Here is an 18334-nt window from a genome sequence, read left to right as displayed (position 1 = left end):
AAATGGCAAGCCATACAAACAGTACTGAACAACCCATCAATTAATACATTCAGAACTTAACTTCTGCTTTCATTCTTGCTGTGAACTGTTTAGTTCTCTTCAATAAGCTAAATACCATGAAGCTTTACTCTTCACAAGTCTTCCCCTTCCTTTTCTGTTCCTGACATTGCAACTTTTAAAGTGACTGTAAATGCCCCTTGAGCCATCCAACACAAGCAGCTTGCTTTAGTATGCTTTGCAAGTCATCCAAAATTAGAGTGTAAAAATTAATTGAAAGCCCACAACCAAAAAATCCATGCAGTCACGGTATTTTCCTCTTTACATTTTATTTTGTAATGACAATACTATGTTAGCAATGAAAACTGAGCATTATGCATCATTCACTTCAGTAACACAACAAAGGTGGTTCCAGTTGTAAAAATAAATAATAAATAAGAAAGCAGCTAAAATCTCCCTGTAAACGCAGCCAGGATCCACCGAGGCTCAGAGGTAGAACCAGAATGGGGAAGGTGGAAGAGGACTCAGAATAACATTCCCACATTCATCCTCGGTCCCTTCCTCTGCTCAAACAGCCACAAAAAGCCCAAGCGATCCTGTGCTTCAGCTAATGCTTGGGAGGGAAGAAGATGGTTCTCTTGGCAAGGAGTGAGTACCAGTGGGATAAAGACCTCAAGGTTTGCTTTTTAGGGATAAACAGGCACATGTGGCAGCCTCAGGCTGTCTCAGTAGGAAACGATGCTGGTGGCACGTTCCCCCTTCCCTGTGACCCAGCACAGGATGCCCATGGGTTGCCCATCACCCACTCACGTGGCTGCTGGCACCATTGCTGCCAAACGGGACCCAGAAATCCCTGCTCGGAGGGGCTTTCTGAAGAGCTCGCCCCAGAGGTCTGAGAGGATGAAGCATCCTGTCGCTCCCCCAAGACACTGAATTCACGGCACACATCGCTGTTTCACTCGGCTCCCCAGGTTTCTGGTAAAGTGCTATAGCTGCTGACTGGTTTCATCAGCCAAGGGAACAGCAAGCCCAATTTTAAACCAGGGGAAAGCCCCAGGTTTTCTCCCATATGTAAAAAATAAGTTTTCAACAGGATCACTCACCCAAGTGCCTGTTTTACATCACTATTCTCTGTCTAGGACAAGCTGCTAGTCTACATGCTGAGATGCCGTCCACATCTTTAAGGGGAGAAAGGAAACACCACAAACTGCAAAGCACCCTTTTACTGCCATCAGTGGTCCTCCGAGCTCACGGGAAACCTGACGCCTTGGACCCCTCTCGCAGTCCTTGCCAGACTGCAGCTCTTGCTGCTGCTATTCCATACCTTGCTCCATGGTCATGTTACAGATCTGTCTGGTCATCTCTCAAATTATTATACAGAAGAGGTGGGAGGCATGCTAAGTGCTACAATATCTGAAATAATTTAATTTACAAGCTCCTCAGCGCAAGGGACGTGTGTATGCTTTCAGCAGTGCTCTTGTAATAAATATATAATAATAATGATAAAATAAATAAAAATAATAGTAATAAAAAGTTATGCACGTGACCTAAGATTATGTGCAATCTAAAGGTCATGTAGCTTAAGGAAAGGATAAAAACGTCACTGCTAGGGATGCGCTGTACTGGAAGAAGGTGTAAAGCTTTGCTGCAGAGCATGCATAGGAAACTACAGAAGGGATCTCAGGATCAGAAGAAGGCAGGCACAGGGTCCCTCCAGCTGAAATTGCCAGGTAGTCTTTATTCTGGCCATTCCCTCACAGGAAAAGCCCCGCGGGAAGGCCTGGGGTAGTTGCCCAGGGCACGGCGGGAACTGCAGGCTCCTGTGCTGGCTCTGCAGCCGGTGGCTGATGCTGCAGGTCAGGGGCAGGGTCCTGAAAGCAGGTGGGAGCCCTCCAGTTACAGATGCTCAGGGGAATCCAGTCTCTTTCTCCTGGGCTTGCAACTCAAATCCAATTTCTTTCTGTCCCTGCGGTGGTGCAGGTCTGCAGGCCTGCTGCAAGGGGAGGCATCGGGTTCCCACCCGCTCCGCTCCTCCAGGGAGGGAGGACTTCTCTTCCCAGGAGCTCAGTGGGAAGTGGGAAGCACTTGGGGTCCTGGGGATCCTGCTAAAATGCCAGGACTTCAGCCAAAACCCCGACGCATGGACCTCAGCCCTTGCAAACTGTCTCTCAACCTCTGCCTGGTCCCCCAGCTCGTCCCCCCGCGGCGAATTCGGGCTCAGGTCAGGTATGCGACCTCTTGCTGATGCCGCGGCTGGTGACCTGTTTGGTCATGTCTTGGTAGGAGGCTGACTTCAGGAACCGGGGGTAGGAGTCCTTCTCCATCAAAGTGCGGGTCTTGGCCTGGGCTTCGTTGAAGCAAGCGGAGGTGGCACCCGAGAGGTTCTTGCGGGTGATCTCCCTGGTTTCGTGGTCGATATTCACCTACAAGAAAGCAGTATCCACAAACATTAACTCAGCATTAACTCCCCTCCCATGGCATCACGAAAACTGTTTTCTCCTTCTTCAGATGAGGGTGAAGATGCTCACAAGCATTTATATCCCTTCATGTTGGTAGACCACGTGATGTCAGAAATGAAAGCTGTCATAAACAAGAGCACAACTTCCCACTGAGCTGAGACCACTTTTATAAAACCCACCAGGATATCTTATCCCTTTCCCACCCTATTTGATGCCACAGGACAGAGGCAGAAAATGCTCTCACCTCCCTGGGTGCCTCACTTTGGACAAACTCCTCAAAGATCCTGTTGGCCTTGGAGGCTAGCTTGGTTTTCGACCGGGTCTTTTTGAAGTCCTCGCACGCCAGCCAGAAGTCAAGGTTCTCCTCACTGAACTCTGTCTTCAGGAAGGTGTGGAAGGCCGTCACCCCACCTGGGGAGGGAAGAGAAGAGCCGTTAATGGGGCAGAAGCAGGAGGAAGAGGACCACTGCCAGACGTGGCGCTGCCCAGCAAGCATCACCCTGGGAGCTCAGACCATGACATCTGCAGATTTCTTTTCCCTCAGGGCAAATTCCACCCTCTGAGACGCTGCTAATTGGCCTCTAGACTCCAATAAAATCCTTTCCCACAGACAAGTAATCCTCTGGTTTTATTTATCTGACCTTTCTGTAATGAGGCTTCAGAGTATTTTCTTTACAGCTTCGGAAAAGAGCTAATTCTACCTAAGGAGAAATTCACTGACGTATCAGTATGCCTGCAAGAACCGAGCAGTGATGGCTTTATTTTTATTTCTCAGCTGAGATCTAGGGGAAATGAGATGCGGAGGAGTATGGGAGAGCAATTGCAGCAAAGATTTCAGAGTGAGGCTGGGGAGATGTATTAACTTACAAAGCCAGAGATGCTTGTTAGCCATCACAGCACGTGAGGAGGGCTGGAAAAAAAACCCACCACCTTGCTGCAAACTAGCACTGTGGAAGGACTTTCTCTTGCTGTGGAATAGCTTTTAAGACAAGTACTATTAAAATTTGACACTTTTACCATTGTGCACCTTCTGTAAAGCCCAGTGTAAGGAAGGGATTATGTGTGGGACTCAAAAAGAGGTCCCCTCTTTCGGTCCGGAGGTACCGTCTGCATGGGGGAGAGGGAAACAGCACCTTACAGGAACCCTCTGCGTCACCATACGTATAGCAAATATTGGAGGGGAAAATGGCTACGGGTAACTCAGTAAAGCAGCCGGATTTCTTCTCCCTGTGGAAGAGCCATCCCCAGAGGCACAGGACAGACAGGCAGAGGGCAGCAACACAGTTTTCTGAGCAACAAAAGCCTGTGGGGAGGTGGCTGTAAGGAGGACACTGAGAGCAAACACTCTGTCTTCTCCCGAAAGGGACTGTCAGGGCATGGCGTGACGTTGTCCCTGACAGACTGCTGCACACGGGATGCCCGTGCCGATGCTCCTGTCCTGAGGCAGCAGCAAGGCGCTGCGAGAGAGCGCTTGTGCCCCATAAAAAACACCCAGCCAGAAAAAAAGGGTACAGCTTCACAAGCCAGGCAATGAGCCCCATGCATCAACTCTGTCAGGGCAGAAAAGGGGCCTCTTTCAAAATCCTAGACCATTTTGTTTGAGGAGAAGACAAGATTTTCTCATACACTGGCTGCAGGCATACAGTCACCCCCTTGCTCACTGGAAGCATGCTTGTCCAATGCACTTTCACCAAGAGAAGAAAACAAGATCCTACTCACTTTTACTCTTCAGGAGCTGGTCGAAGGACTCCCTCCATTCGAGTACTTCACGTGAGGAGTCTCTGGAAAAGACAAAAGGATGTAAGGCTCGCTGTTCCACCGACAACATATCTGCCCTGCGGCGAAGGATGGGAGCACTTCAGTCAAGCGGCCCCATTAACGGGACATGCTGCCAGAAGGGAGGCAGTGACGCTCGGTAGGAAACCAAAGCAAGACCCCAGTATCCATTACCTGTGGATTCTCTTTCCTTTCTCCCTTTCTTTTATCTTCCCCGATGGCTCACCAGACCTCAGCTCCATAGTGCAGCTTTGGCCAGGTAGAGGAGACTCAGAAAAGCCTTTTTCTGCTGGTACAAGCCCAGCAGAGCCTCCTCTGCAAGAGGACACCCTTTCCTCAGCAGCAATATTTAGTATTTTAGTTTTTAATGCTGCCTGCATTCCCCAGGGGTCCCGGGTGTTGGTCTGAGACACCAGGAACTATAGAAGCTCTTTGGGTTTCTTGCCTGTTACTAAGGCCCTGCTCTCTTGTGCCTAATGCCAGAGCATCAGTTCCCCCGTCTGATTTTATAACTGGTGGAGCTGGGAAGTGATCCGCCTTCCCTCCCTGCTGGGGTGGGACTGTGGGGAGGGTGAGCTGCGCTTTGGTCTCTCTGCTGCGCAGACAGGCAGGAGCATCCCCCAGGAGAGCCTGGTCCACAGGGGACTTGTCCTAGGCTGAACCTGGGACATGGCACTGCTTGGCTTACCTCCGTCTGGAGCCCAGCTGCAGCTTGCTGGAGGTCCTGATCCTGTGTCCCAGCTCTGGTTTATGAAGCAGGATCCCTAAACGGGTCTTCAGATCCTTGGCTCTGGAAGAGAGGAAGGGGAGAGGTGGGATTGCTGGGCCACTGGATTGCTGCCACCAGCCCCCTGCCTCACAGGGGCTGCACCCCACAGACCCAATACAGCTCGGAGGTGCAACCCTCACTCCTCAGCTTCAGCTGCTTCTTTGCCTTCTGATGTACAAAACAAATGCTCTCCCCATCGCTTTTTCTGCTCCCTGGCAACCACACTTAGCAGTGCATTAAGCCCAGGGGACTGTTTCCTCCTGCTCGCTTTCCAGGTAACGCCACGTGCGTTTATAAAGCACGGTCAGCTTTTTCCTCTGGGGCAGGTAGCAGAGCAGCTGCTGAGTGCTTAGCTGGAGCCCCCCCCAGCCCCCCCAGCTCCCCAGAGCTAACCTGGCTCTTTTTTCCATCCCCCTCTCCCAGCAGTGCTACGCTGCTCTCAAAGCACTGGAAAAACACAGTGACTGCTGGAGCATCTCCCTGCTGCAAGGCTGCTGCAGCAAGGCTGATGCTCCCCTGCTTTTTTCTTTTCTAGGGTGCCCCTGAGTCACCAGGAGCCTGCCACCATGCCACAGAGATGGCTGTGCTCCCCGGTGGCACCTACCCCATGCCTTCGAGAGCCAGCGAGCCCGGTGGCAGCACGATGCTCCTGTGCCAGAGCCCGCTGTGCGAGTGCCTGAGACGCGGCTGCCTGTCACCGTGGCTCTGCGGCGCTGGCACAGAGGCACCTCCCTGCCGGGAGGTCTCTGCGGCACTACAGCAAAAGCCGCTGCTAAATTGGCTCCTCTCCCCGGAGTCCCCCCAAGGCAGCCCGCAGTCCCACTGTTATTTGTGTGCTGCAGCTCATTCAGGCATCCCAAGGCGCTCATACAAAAATAAGTGTTTAAATGTCAAGCTGGCAGCGTGGGGCTTTGTAGCCATGTTTGGCAGGAGGAGCAACATGTCACTTAACATTTCAAGTGTGTTGACAAAAATAGTCCTGCTGCTGTCAACTCGAAGCAAGTGCTGCAGAAATAGAGCCAGAGAAACAACCCTTGTGTTTGTATGCCCGGACACATGCAGGGCAGCCCTATCCAGCCTCCTCTCCCTCTGCATGTTTTACCTCTGTGTTCCCCTCCTGGGGAGCAGGACGGATACAGCCAAAACAAATCACTCGGCCCATCCTTTGCTGTGTGTTTCCTTGTGGTCTGCACCCCAATTTCTACCAAAACATCATGGCCACAGCAGCAGAGGCTGGCCCAGTCGCTCCAAAGTTAGGTGCATCCTTTCCAGCTACCCCTCTGCCATCCCAGAACTGCAGCATGGATCCCTTACCTTTCCAGGCAAGCGATGGGGAGCGCAGCTAACCCCCGGCACATGCTGAGAGCTGAGCACCCAGGCACCCAGCAACTCATCAGGTCCTTACGGCAGCGGCGTGCAACAGGCAGCTGCGGCACCACCTGCGCCCGCAGTCGTGTGTTGTCAGCTGGAAAAGCAGCGAGGAGCCGTGCTTTATATCGGGTGGGAGGCGGGAGAGCTGGGAGGGGGGCCCAGCATCGCTCCAGCCTCCAGCCAACCAAAAACTGCTCTGGCAGCACCCAGTGAAGATAACGGCTTAGGTAGGTTTCTTTTGTGCTGTTAAGGGAGGGGGGAGTGGGAGGCCGAGTCTTGTCCTTGAGCATCACAGTCATAACTGCTTACTCGATAACAGGAAAAAACAGGCTCATTTCCACCGACGCGCGGAGCTTGCTGAGTAACTGCCGGCGGGCGGGTACGCAGATGGGGAGAGCGAGAGGGACAGGACAGACGCCGTAACGCACAGCAATTCGTCAGCTCTGTCCTGCCGCCCGAGGACTTCCAATCCTCCCGGCGCTGCAAGGGCTGGTGTGGCAGCATCGCAGCAGCACGCTTTTCCCCAGGTGGTTTAAGCAGGAGATGCCAGTCCCTAGCAGAGTCGGGCTCTTTTGCAGCATCCCAGGGGCAGATGCAAAGCCCGGGGGAAGGGTTTGCACTCCCCAGGGCAACGCAGTACTCCCTGCCTCGCACTGCAGATAGAGCAGAAGGCTGTAATGTTTCCACATCCCCCACAAATTACACTGCCAGTCCACAGCTAGAATAAATAAGGAGACCGATGTCTGACCCTACACGCTGGCAGCAGTTTCACTTCTTCATCCCAAATTCTCTGCTGGGTCTATGGTGGGACAAGAAAAGGGGAAGAGATGCACATCAAAGAAAGTCTGAGCAAAGCATCCGGTAAAGGTGGATCCTAATGAGAACTGAAGATGGAAAGAAGAGACTAAACCCAGGGGAGAGGTTGGAAACTGGAGGGGAAGGACTGAACCAGCAAAAGAGAAGGATGAAGAGAAGGAGTTAAACCAGTGTCAGACACTGTGCACCAGCAAACCCCAAGAGCTGGTGCAACAAACAGAGGTCCATGACAGCCAGCAGGTCCCCCACACCAAGATCAGGCTCACACAGGGCCCGCGGAGCTGCCCTCCCTGCAATTCCTGTCAGTGAAGCTGGGAGGGAGCTCACCACAGTGGGGGAGCGACTCTAAACTCCCCTGCCCACAGCCATCCCAGGGCAAAGAACTGCCACCTCCACTCCTCATCTTCTTCCTTCCTCCCCTCTTAATCCATGCTATTACCAGCTCTGCAACCAGCACAGACATTTTTCCAGAGCTCAGGTTGTCTCCTACCCTTGCTGCCTGCATTAATCGCACATGGGACATTGCTGGAGCGTCTTGCCAGTGGGAGATGAGCCGTGCCAGGGGAGGTGGCAGCACACAGCCATCTCAGCCCCAGGCTGAAGAGAAAGGCTCCTCTTGAGCTGCCTTTGGGGAGCAGAAGCATGAGGATATCAGGACAGGAGACTTTCAGAGGAGACTAAGCACCTCAGCTCCCTCAAACTGTAATGGGGACTCCTGTCTTTTTCCCACCGCTTAGAAAAAGCCACTGAATTGCCTTGCCCATGGCTAGCCAGAAAAAATGCATCAGGACTAATGACCATACACACATTTTTAGCTCCTGTCTCAGCTTTAATGACAAGAGCAGCCTCTTTCCCAACAGCTCTGGATTTTTTTCACTTGAATAAACACATTTAAGGCTTCTTGGTTAGCAGATATTCAGCTACAGATAAACATTTGGAGCTACAGAAAGCTCTTGTTCATGTCTTCCATGTGCCTTAAAGCCATGATTAGAGCTGTGATCCTTGCTGTGGGTTTAAGGAAAGAAGGGTAAGAGTAAGGGTGAGAGGCTGTAGCCTGTACAGATGCTAGGAAGGTCTGTGCATGCCCACAGCGTGGACATCACTTGATTTAACACAGGTTTTGGAAGTGCTTGGCCACATCAGCCTGGTGCTCCACCCCAGCTGACTGTCACACTGGGAGCACTGGTGTCACAGTGGCAGTGCCATGCTGACATGGGTACGGGCTCCTGGTACCTGCAGGAGAGGGTCACATCAGGGTACTTTGGCACTGGCCATGCACCCATACCCTTTGCACTCACCTCCCAGCTTTAGGGGTTGGCTAACAACAGCCACAGGCCTGGGACAGCAATGGCCCTTCTCCTGCATCTCCACCTCCTCCCCAGTTTTCTGCACAGATGCAGTGCTCAGTGGTGCCCAGACACTGTTTTGTCTCATCATTTTGGGGCATGCCTGGAGTTAAGCAGGACTTCATCTGTATCTTTTTTTCCCCTTTAAAACCATGCTCACGTGCTGCAGCCCATTCTCCCACCTGCAGATTTGCAAAGTCACAGGATGCTCTGGTGGCTCTCCCCCCGTGTTCGAGGCACCCCCAAGTGGATTATGCTGAGAGGAAAACCTCCAGGAGGACGGGCACGTGTTACAGACACACAGGACAGATGACTTCTGGCAGCAAGTCCATGGTCCCCGAGACAGCTGTAATGCTGGGTGCCACGTGCTGTTTGGAGCAGCTGAGGAAATGTAACTGTATGGCAAAAAGACGGCCAGGACAGCAGCAACAGCCATGGCCCATGGGAGAGGAGCATTGATGATGCGAGACAGGGTGGAGAAACTCTGCACATCTCTGCCCTGGTGTGACAGCCTGCACTTTGCTTCAGCCTCTGTCTCCCCACTGCATTTTCCCATAGAAATAAGGTGCATTGGGCAGCTGCGTGTATGGTTTTATCTTGTTTTATCTTGAACCAGTATGCGGCTCTGGGACACGGTGCAGTGCCAGTACCACGTGTGTGGGTCTGAGCCCAGGCACAGGAATGGGATCAGGCTGTTCAGGTGACGTCCTCCCTCCCAAGGCCAGGACAGACCCTCCGCCCGCTCTGCTGTGGCCACCAGCCCCCTGCACAAACCACTGGCTGGCAGCTCTGCTCCCTTGGGGCATCCCTTTTAACTCTCCCCTTCGATGGGGTAGGAGATGCTGTTCAAGGATAGGCAGTTCGCCAGTGTGGGATGCAGTGGGTGCAATATTTTATAACGCAGAGCTCTTCAGTAGGGTTATGCAATAGCCTCCAAGCCCAACGACGTATGTGTACTCAGATGTCTTTATGCCGCTCTATATCTAATTTAATTACGTGCTTCCTGTCTTATTTAGCTTAGCAGCCTCCCGCAGCTCCAGCTCAGTTGCCTGTATTATCAGTCCTTGTTTTGGAACACAAAAAGACCTCATTTATGTTGCAATGCCAGGGGCCGGGCTCCCTTCCTGTAATGGTGCCGCAGCCTTGCTAGCATGAAACCCACCTCCCATCCATGGGGAACGGGCCTCTCGGGGTTTAATTTCTACCAGGGAGGTCCTGGAAACCCAGACAGGGTGCACTGGGGGGACCGTGCATGCTTGGGCTGGGAGATGGCTGAACCACGGAGGCACCTGTGGTGGGAGAGCTGCATCCACAGCCACCCTTTGCCAGCGCAGCACCAGTGTTTGCAGAGGTACAGCTACCAGCTTCCCCATCAGAAGCAAGACACAAAACCTCTCAGCCCCAGGTATTGCTGCTGTTGTTTTTGGATTAGCATTTATGGAAGTGCCAGCAACCTTGAAAAATAGGAAAATACAGTTTTCAGCCCCAAAACTACCAAATGAGGTGGGTAACTGGGAAACAAGGAGGGAATGGTGACAGGGTGAAAAGCATCCTTGAACATGTGCCCCAAAGCACAGACAAGCTCTGAGAAGGGTTTCTGGTAGCAGGTATTTTTATATGTTTGGGTGGAATAAGAAGGGGACAATACAGAAATGGATGGAAGGGAAGGCAGGGAGGAAGAGGAGGAAAGGAAGATCCAGGGTGAGGCACGCTGCTGGGGTCTCATTGCATTGCAGAAGATGTGGGTCAGACAGACTCACTGACACCTGATTTCTCCCAAACTGATGGGGAACCTCAGCAGTGGCAATCAGGAATGGTAAAACCTGAAAACAGCACCACATGCTCCCTGCATTGCTTCAGCAGAGACTGCCAGAAGCCCAATGAGTCCCCTGGAGCAGTCTGCATGAAATCAGGGAGATGCTGAATGCAAAGGAGTAGAAGGGAAAGACTTAAAGGCACTGCTCGTGTTGCACAGCCCCTTCCTCCACCAGCAAGCTGTTGTTAAGCTCTGGTTGTGTTTAAGGAGAGATGTCAGCAAAGAAGATGATGAAAGGGGTGCTGGTAGGGGATCGCCCATGACGGGAGTTTGCTGCTGTGCAGGCAGGAGCATGGCATCGCTCGGAAGCTGGTGATGGTGGCCGGGAGGAGCAGGGAAGCCACCGAGGCTGTGAAAGCAGAAGGGTGTTTGCAAGGAGTCCCCAAGGAGCCACGTTACAGGTGGGTATTGGCCACAGGCAGAGCTTATGAGGCAGGGATGGTGAGGGGCTGCTGTGGGATGCCATGTCCACGTGAGCCTTGCTCCATTCGTGCCTCCCCACCCAGGGTAACCCCCACCCCACTCCAGGACGGGCAGCTGCCCACGCAGGCAGCGGTGCTTGTCCCTTGGCGGCCTCTGTGTGACAACAGGCCCTCAGCCTAACCCACAGGGCGCTTAATTGATTCCCAACAAAAGCTCACTCTGCGTTCACATGAAGCATGAGAGGAAATAGCTGCTCTGGAAATTTGTAGCAGTGCGGAAAGAGATTATTGAAATAAAAAAAAATTAGAATTACAAATGAGCTTTTCAAGGGGCAGCTGTTATCCACTCTGCTCACGTGCTTGCTTTGCACAGCGCCGGAGCACATCTGCGTAGGGAGAGGTATCTGACAGCAGGTATTTTTAATCTTCTCTTTCTGTTCCTGGCACCTGCTCTTTAAAGCCACTGAACAGCAAAAAAGCCCCAACAAAGATGATGGCTAAATATATCCTAACTAAGAGGAGAGACAGAGCAGCACTAATGGCAGATCCTTCCTTGGATGCATGCAAATTGTTTTGGCTCAGAGACAGGCTTAGAAGGAAGAAGCAGCAGATGAAAAGGAAAAACAATAAAAGAAGGGAATTAGGGCAAAAAAAGGGGGATAGAAAGGAGACAGAGGAACTGTTAAATTCCACTGCACCAATTTCCAAAGAAAAACAAGCTCAATTAATTTTTGTTTTTTAATGTAACCCTGTGCAGACCACGCAGCAAACACTCACCTTTTGGCAGGGAGGGTGGGCTGTGCACCAGGCGAGGAGTGCCCTCGGTGTCCCCAGGGCCAGGCAGGATCCAGGTCACTGCTCTCCTTTGCTTGCCAGACCTGCTCAGGAGATGCTCTGCTTGGCCTCAGCCCTTTGTCCAAGCGGGCAGCAGCCTCCATTGCATTGCTGCAGCCCCACTCTGCAGCAGATGTCCCACCATGCAATTTTCTACTAACACTAAAATAACCTCCCTCAGCTGCCCTCACTCTGGTCTTTGCCCCTGCTAACACCTCCCCTTCTCTCTTTAGTACCTGGGATTGCCCTCAGATGCTGCCTGACCCTTCCCTAGCAAGCCCAGGCTCCTCCAGACTCCCTAAACTGGCCCTTAGGACCCCCTGAGTCGCTCTGACTTTTCCAGCTCTTGCTGCCCATCTCTAGCTCATGCATCCCCTGGTCCCCATATGTGTTCTCCCTGCCTGCTGAACTGGCCCTTGCCTTTCCTGTTCCTTACTTGTTTGTCCCCATTGCCACTGCCAGCCCTCACCCTGGGGTTTGCCAGAGACTCACCAGCCTATTCCTGCTCATCTCTGCCTGGTATATCCCCCAAGGATGGATCAAGCTGAGACGTTGATGCAAGCTGCCTGCTGGAGTCTGAGGCTGCTTCTTATAGCCTGGAGAAAGGATTTGTTTGTTCCTCATGGCCTGATCACACTCGATCCATCCACACTGCTCCCTTTTCTGGGAGACCTTGCTTGTGAGTCCCCACTGCTGGTCCTGGTATGGGCAGCAGACTCGACACTTTCCATGCTTGGCAGTAAGGCAGTGTGATGGAAACGCTGCTAGAGGGGCAGGTGAGAGCCATGCCACCGCAGCACCAGGTGCATGGCAAAGGCTGATGCCCCAGCTGTGCCACCTTCACCACGGCCACTTCTGGCTGCATGTCAGTGGGTTTAATTGGCTGATAAAAAGCGTTTGCTCCAGAGCCATCACCGCTTCTTCCCGCAGGACAGCAGGATGCATACGGAGGTGGTTGGGCTGGAGGGAGCCAACCGCTGCCTTGGCAGCCCTGTGTCCCCCTGCCATGCTCCTGGCAGGGACAGTGCTTGGTTTTCCATTTTCCCAAACAAGCAGTTACCTGGTGCTGCTGCTCTGGCTGCAGCAGAATGAGCCCATCCCCTTCAGGAAGGTCCTACAGATTTATGTGTGTTTCCACGAGGTACCCAGTTCAGGGGAGTGGGTAATTTGTCTGCAGTGGAGGGCTGCTCACACCACCCATCTGCGCTGGCCATCACTGCTCTCTGTGCTGCCTGCCTCCCCGAGCCAAAGTCAGTGCTCCTGCTCCCACTCATCTCTGACTGCAGCTACTCCCCGAGCAGACACCAGCAGCCCCTCACTGCAGGGAAGCTTTGCTGCAGCCTACTCCAAGAACAGCTGCTCCTGATGCTGCTTGCACTCAGGTTCTAGGTTTTGGGGTCTGGGGTGGGCAATCCATCACAGGCAGCAGTGGGGTGTACCCAGAAAAGGACAGCAATGCACTGGTGGAAGGCTCTTCAGATTTACCTTCATTGCAGTCTCCTAGATCCCACTGGCAATGTTTCTGACTCATCTCCCCAAACTGTACCTCCAGGGAGACTGGTTCTATGTTGCTTTGACAGAAGAGACTGCTTAGAGTTAACACGTCCCTTCTTTGCTGCCCCATCCAGCATGTCTGCACCAGTGAAACCAGCACACAGAGGATGAGGGCAGGGTCTGAGAAGGCACAGGCTTCTCCCATCCTTCTCCCTGCTCAATAACATTTCTAGGAGACACCCTTTCAACTCTGGGCTCGCAGTTCCTGAGTTCCTCTCCATGCAGGAAAATGTGCTCGACTCGCACCTTTTCAGACACTCAGGCAGAGAGCAAGTAGTCTCAGGCTGTTTATTATGTCCTCACGGTCTCTATACGGTACAGGTGAGTAACACTTTACAATGTGGTGACATGACTCAGGGTGGGTATCATCACTGGTCGGACATCTGGTACGGCTGAGGAACTTCTCCAGCCTCTTGGGGAAAGGTGAGCCTAGCAAACGGACAGCTAATGCTGAGGGAAGGTAAACGAGCCCGAGCCCATGCCTTCCTCTGAATGGGAAGGAATCAGACTGAACAGCCCACGTGTCCTGCCCAAACAGCTCCTGCAGTTATCTACCAACACCAGCAGCACCCAGACACTGCGGAGGAAGTTACAGCATCAGGACTTAATTAAAATAAAAATGTGGCATAGAGAAGGTCCTAAAAGAGCTGGTCTTTCTACCCAGGTAGCTGGTGTCTCGCTTCTGAGTTCACTCTGTACAGTAATGCCCTCCTAAATCTCTTCTGAGCCATCCCCAAGTAGGTTTCCCAAGGAACAAGACATCTTTATTATTTAAGACAGCCTTACTCAGTGCTTGGGTTTGGAGTTGGGTCCTCAAGGCCCCTTCCTGCTGGTGAGACACTGCCATCCCACCGACAATGGAGATGCCAGAGAGCTTAAAGAAAAATCTGAACTCTGCATGTCTGACTTGGGTTGCTTGTAGAGGAGGGGGGAGAGAGGTTATAGGAAGATGAGATACTTTGATCATGGTTTTTAAGGAAAAGGGATCTACTCCAGGAAGTACTTGTACCCTGCTGTCTTCATTACCAGTAGTCCCGCAGAGGACTGCATAAGTCAACACAACGCAAGGTGCCTCCTTCCCCTGATTGCTTTTTAGCTGGTGACAGCGGGCAATGATAGAGTGACATGAAGACATTTTTCTTCGGATAACGCCGTTATCTATGCTGTAAATGCAAAGTCAAGCATCTCTTCATCCATCGTGTTTTAGATCCAGCCTGGGGCACACAGCACGTGATGCAAACTGAGAGGTGTGGGGCTACTGGAGACAAGTTATTCACACCACGGCTGGTCCCCAAACCTCCCTGGTACTCCAGGTCCCTCCAGAAGCAGGCACTGCCTTTTCTTTTGTGCCTCTTTGCCAGAAATGTTGGGTTTTTTCAGTAAGAAGCTCATCCCCTTTTTCTACCTCCCTCCCATGCCCTCAGTTCCCCGAACTCCAGTTGAGTTTACTGCAGTCTCAAGTTAGAGATACATCCCTCCAGTAAAACCAAGAGGAGGCACAGAGTAGGACAACTGACTTCACTAAGCAAATACAACACACACACCTTTATTTACACTCTTTTTTTTTCATATCAGAAAGCCAAGAGGAAGCACAGCTGTGACCCTGCCAAAGCAGCCGCTGCCTCTGCGCAGCACGGCTGCCCTCTCCACTAGCCAGCCCCTGGCACAAGCACAGCACGTGGAGTGTGGATGGAAGAAGACAACACAATACTAGGGACAAGACGAGCCTCTGCAAAGCCCAAGGGGTGTGTGGTAGAGAAAAGCGTTCTGGTCTAGCAGCAAAATGTACTTTAATTCCAGTTCCGTGATATAATGCTTCAATGCCACAGAAAACACAGTACCAAGAAAGAAGACAACTGCAGCAGAAGCCCCAGGAATGAAAGATAATGCAGAAATTATGTGAAGTGTTTTCTTCTTATATAATGAGCAAGGAATAGCTACTAGGAGCTTTATAGTGACAGTGGGAGGAGGTATGTAGGAGAGAGATGGCAAGACCAGAGACAAGTGTCTGGGGAAGTAAAAGGCAAAGAGAGGAGGGATAGATGGGGGTGGAGGGTATGCAAACAGGAGGGCACCTGAGGAGGTTATGTGAGACCCAGGCTCAGATATATGGGGACAAACAGTGCTGGTGGAGAGGAAGGTTGGCATGGACAGGAGTGCTTCAGGGAGAAAACTGTAAGGAGGAGGAGGAGGGAAGACCACAAGGACTGGACTGAGGAGAGAGGGGTTTGGAGGGAAAAGCAAGAGGCCCCCAGGGAGGGGAGAGCTTGCACTGATGGGTGAGAGGCACTCCAGGACTGGCATGAGGTATGCTTTGCTATTGCTCTGAATGCTGTAAACATTTTGGTTTTGTGTCTATCAGTGAACATTCAGTTCAGTTTGATACATGTGCTCCTATGGGTAACTGGAAGCCTAGCAGAGTTTTACATCTCTTATTACTAGTCAAACTTACACATGAGGCAAACACAACACTGGCTAAAATCTCATTTTATGTCATTTATGCCTAATTCTCCTATTTTAACATGCACATCTAGGTCTCAGAAAAGCTCCTCTAGTAGGAGACACTAAATAGCATATACATGAACTCACATGCACTCTCATCCAGCCACACCAGCAGACACACACACTGATTTCCCTCCCCTGCTTAGACTAGCAGGACTTTGCCCTTCACACCTTCCCCACGTGGAGGGCAGGGACCCATTGGTACATTAACAAGTCCAGTAAAAGTGCTTGAAATCATCCCAAACCTGGCTGACGGGCCAAAGCAGGAGAAAGAAACTCAAAGCAGAGTAGGATTCTGCATCTGCTTCTGGAGTTAACAACACCTGAAGCTTACAGAAAAAGGAAAGGCGATTTGTAAACTCTTCTTCCCTTTTGCTGTCAAAGGACTTGGGAGCTGGCTGGATACGTGCCAGCAAACACACAGAATAAAAAGAGCTGAGTGAAATGATTTTTTTTTCCTCTCTTCATGTGATGGTACACTCTGACATTGCTTGAAACAGGAGGAAAATTTTGGAGGTGTGTGCTTGTGGAGAGGGGAAATGGGGTTTATGTTATGAAGTTATCAATACCCCTATCACATCAGTAAGGGATGAATCAAAGATAGGGTAGTTGTCCTTGATGGGGATTAGTCATCACTCAGTGCTTTCCAAAGCTTTGGCTCAGTCATTATTTCCTTAATCAGACTCTGGTTTAAGGGGAAGAGCTATAAGCTGCCTGTTTTAATTCACTTCAGACTGACATTTGGCATAAAAGAAGCAGCTGGTGCCAATTTCTTGTTTTTTTTAAAAAAAATAATTTACTTTAAATAACTAGTCTGCTTTCCTTCAAGAGAGACATACTGTAAGAGCAGCAACAAAAATAACCGTGATACTCATATGCCTCAGACAATACTTTTGCTCCACTCTATGCTCAAGGATGTTTCCCATGGAGGATATTACCTGGCACCAATTTAAATGGGCAAAACACTTCTCCTGAATCAGCCAGAATGAATACAGTTCCTGTCACCATTGCAGCAATGGCATCTCTGAATGCACCCGCTCAAAGGAATTCCCCAGGTGGATGGAGGAGAGAGGGGAGCTTGGCTTTTACAGGGTGTTGGCTACTTTGAAGTTTTTCCATGAGTTCTGACACGAACTGAAAGGATGACAGCACCGACGCTGGAGGAGCGTGCTGAGAGATGTTACCTCCTGAGCTTTCTGGAGTCACACTCTCAACAGGACCAGCCTTTGTAGCCATCAGGGAAGCCTCGGAATTGTCCTCACTTCTGAGTTTCTGTTCCTCATTCCTCGACACAAACACGTTGTTTCTGCTGTTTCCTCATCGCCTGGCTGGCTGGGCGCTTTGCTGAAAAGCCTCGGCTGGCACTAGAGGTCAGCATCAGCCAAGCCCACTCAGAAGATGTAGCCGTGGCTTTTAAGAGAAATACAAGGCAGTTAACATGGCGTTCTGCCTTCTCTTTAAAAGCAAGGACTGCATAAGCCTGCTGCTCCTATCTCTCAGATCCAGGGCAGCAGTGGGATGCTTTTTGCATGTGCAGCCAAGAGGAAGGCAGGGCCAGACAAAGTGGCCCCCCTCCATCCCTTGCAACACACCTTTGTTTGACGCCGCAGCAGCAGGAAGCTGAGCTGCCGCGTTGCAGCGGTTGGATCACCGGTCACTGGGCCATTTTGTGGTCACTGTGGTGCTGGATACAACTGGCACCACAGGCCATCTCAAGGGGAACTATTTCAGCCAAAGCAACCCGTGTCCCCAGGAGATCCCAGTCCATCCTGTGTTAGATGCAGGTGTGGTAGACACAGTGGTTCTTGGAAAGGAGAGTTCTTCCAGCTCCTCCTTGCAGTCAGTGGCTTTGCATCCACCCTTACAGGTCAAGCATTGAGAGTGTTTCACTACAATGTGGGGCGATTTGCCCTCCTCCTTCCCTTTCACCTATAGCAGGAGGGGACTGTATAGGTGATGTGACTCTGTTCTACTTCCTATAGCCCAGATACCACGAGGGACAGCCACTGGGTGCAGGACTCCTTGTCCTTTGCTTCTGTCTTTGACTCCTTCCAGAGCATTGCACAAGTTTCCCCAGACACCTGTCCCATTAGACCTTCTTTGCCAGGTACCTCGTTTGTCATAAAGCGATGGGCCTATGAACAGCTAAACTCACAGCTGGTTGAGCCACTGCATGATGTAGACCACTTGGATGAATCTGGGGCACTTTCCAGTGCTCACCTTTCACTGATCTTTTTCTACAAAACATCTGGAGAATTCTAGAGCTGACCAAGCAGGTACTGAAAAGCAGGTTTTCCTAATGAACATAAATTTTGCACGTGCACCATATTTAGACTTTAGTGTCTTAGAGACCACAGGAATACACCTCCAAAATAAAACAAAGATGCTTACCATCCCTATCTTGATCCTAAATCTATTTGTCCTAATGTCCTACACAGCATCCTTACAAAGAGCCTCAAAACCTGCTTCCTACTTAATGCATGGACAGTAATGTTTAATATCCATGCAGGCTTTTTGTATCTTGTTCCAAACATGTTATACTTAGCTTTAGAGTTTGGCCTACCTAGTTTACACCACACTCCACCAAACCTTTATCACCAGCTTTCTGATGTATCAAACCTACCCACCGCTCTCGACTAGAGCAGAGGTTTACAGCCTCTATCCTGTGGGTG

General features: G+C 51.2%; 1 protein-coding gene across 2 annotated transcripts; it reads right to left on the bottom strand.

Moving 5' to 3' along the window:
• Positions 1 to 309: 309 nt before the first annotated feature.
• Positions 310 to 7040, bottom strand: LOC141926694 (regulator of G-protein signaling 16-like). Of its 2 annotated transcripts, none has more exons than XM_074832921.1 (5): positions 6316 to 7040; positions 4921 to 5022; positions 4176 to 4237; positions 2701 to 2867; positions 310 to 2420 (listed from the first exon to the last, which is right to left on the bottom strand). In XM_074832921.1, the coding sequence occupies exons 1-5, from the start codon at positions 6669 to 6671 to the stop codon at positions 2220 to 2222; spliced, it is 888 nt and encodes a 295-aa protein (XP_074689022.1). In that variant the 5' UTR covers positions 6672 to 7040; the 3' UTR covers positions 310 to 2219. The 2 variants fall into 2 exon arrangements, with proteins under 2 accessions (XP_074689022.1, XP_074689023.1); XM_074832922.1 differs by lacking the exon at positions 6316 to 7040 and adding an exon at positions 5606 to 6299.
• Between the last annotated feature and the right edge of the window lie 11294 nt (positions 7041 to 18334).

This window comes from Strix aluco, chromosome 8 (genome assembly GCF_031877795.1).
Source record: "Strix aluco isolate bStrAlu1 chromosome 8, bStrAlu1.hap1, whole genome shotgun sequence".
Lineage (NCBI taxonomy): Eukaryota > Metazoa > Chordata > Aves > Strigiformes > Strigidae > Strix > Strix aluco.
The sequence above is the reverse complement of the archived record's forward strand: the minus strand, read 5'-3'. Positions and strand labels throughout refer to the sequence as shown.

What these genes read in the sequence shown, in the direction of transcription:
- LOC141926694 (XM_074832921.1), bottom strand. Translation starts at nt 6,671, where the DNA reads ATGACTGTGATGCTCAAGGACAAGACTCGGCCTCCCACTCCCCCCTCC. An exon ending in CCAGCTCCTGAAGAGTAAAA is followed by an intron (nt 2,868 to 4,175) that starts GTGAGTAGGATC and finishes TTCCCTCCCCAG; the next exon opens with GTGGGGTGACGGCCTTCCAC. An exon ending in AAAGTGAGGCACCCAGGGAG is followed by an intron (nt 2,421 to 2,700) that starts GTGAGAGCATTT and finishes GCTTTCTTGTAG; the next exon opens with GTGAATATCGACCACGAAAC.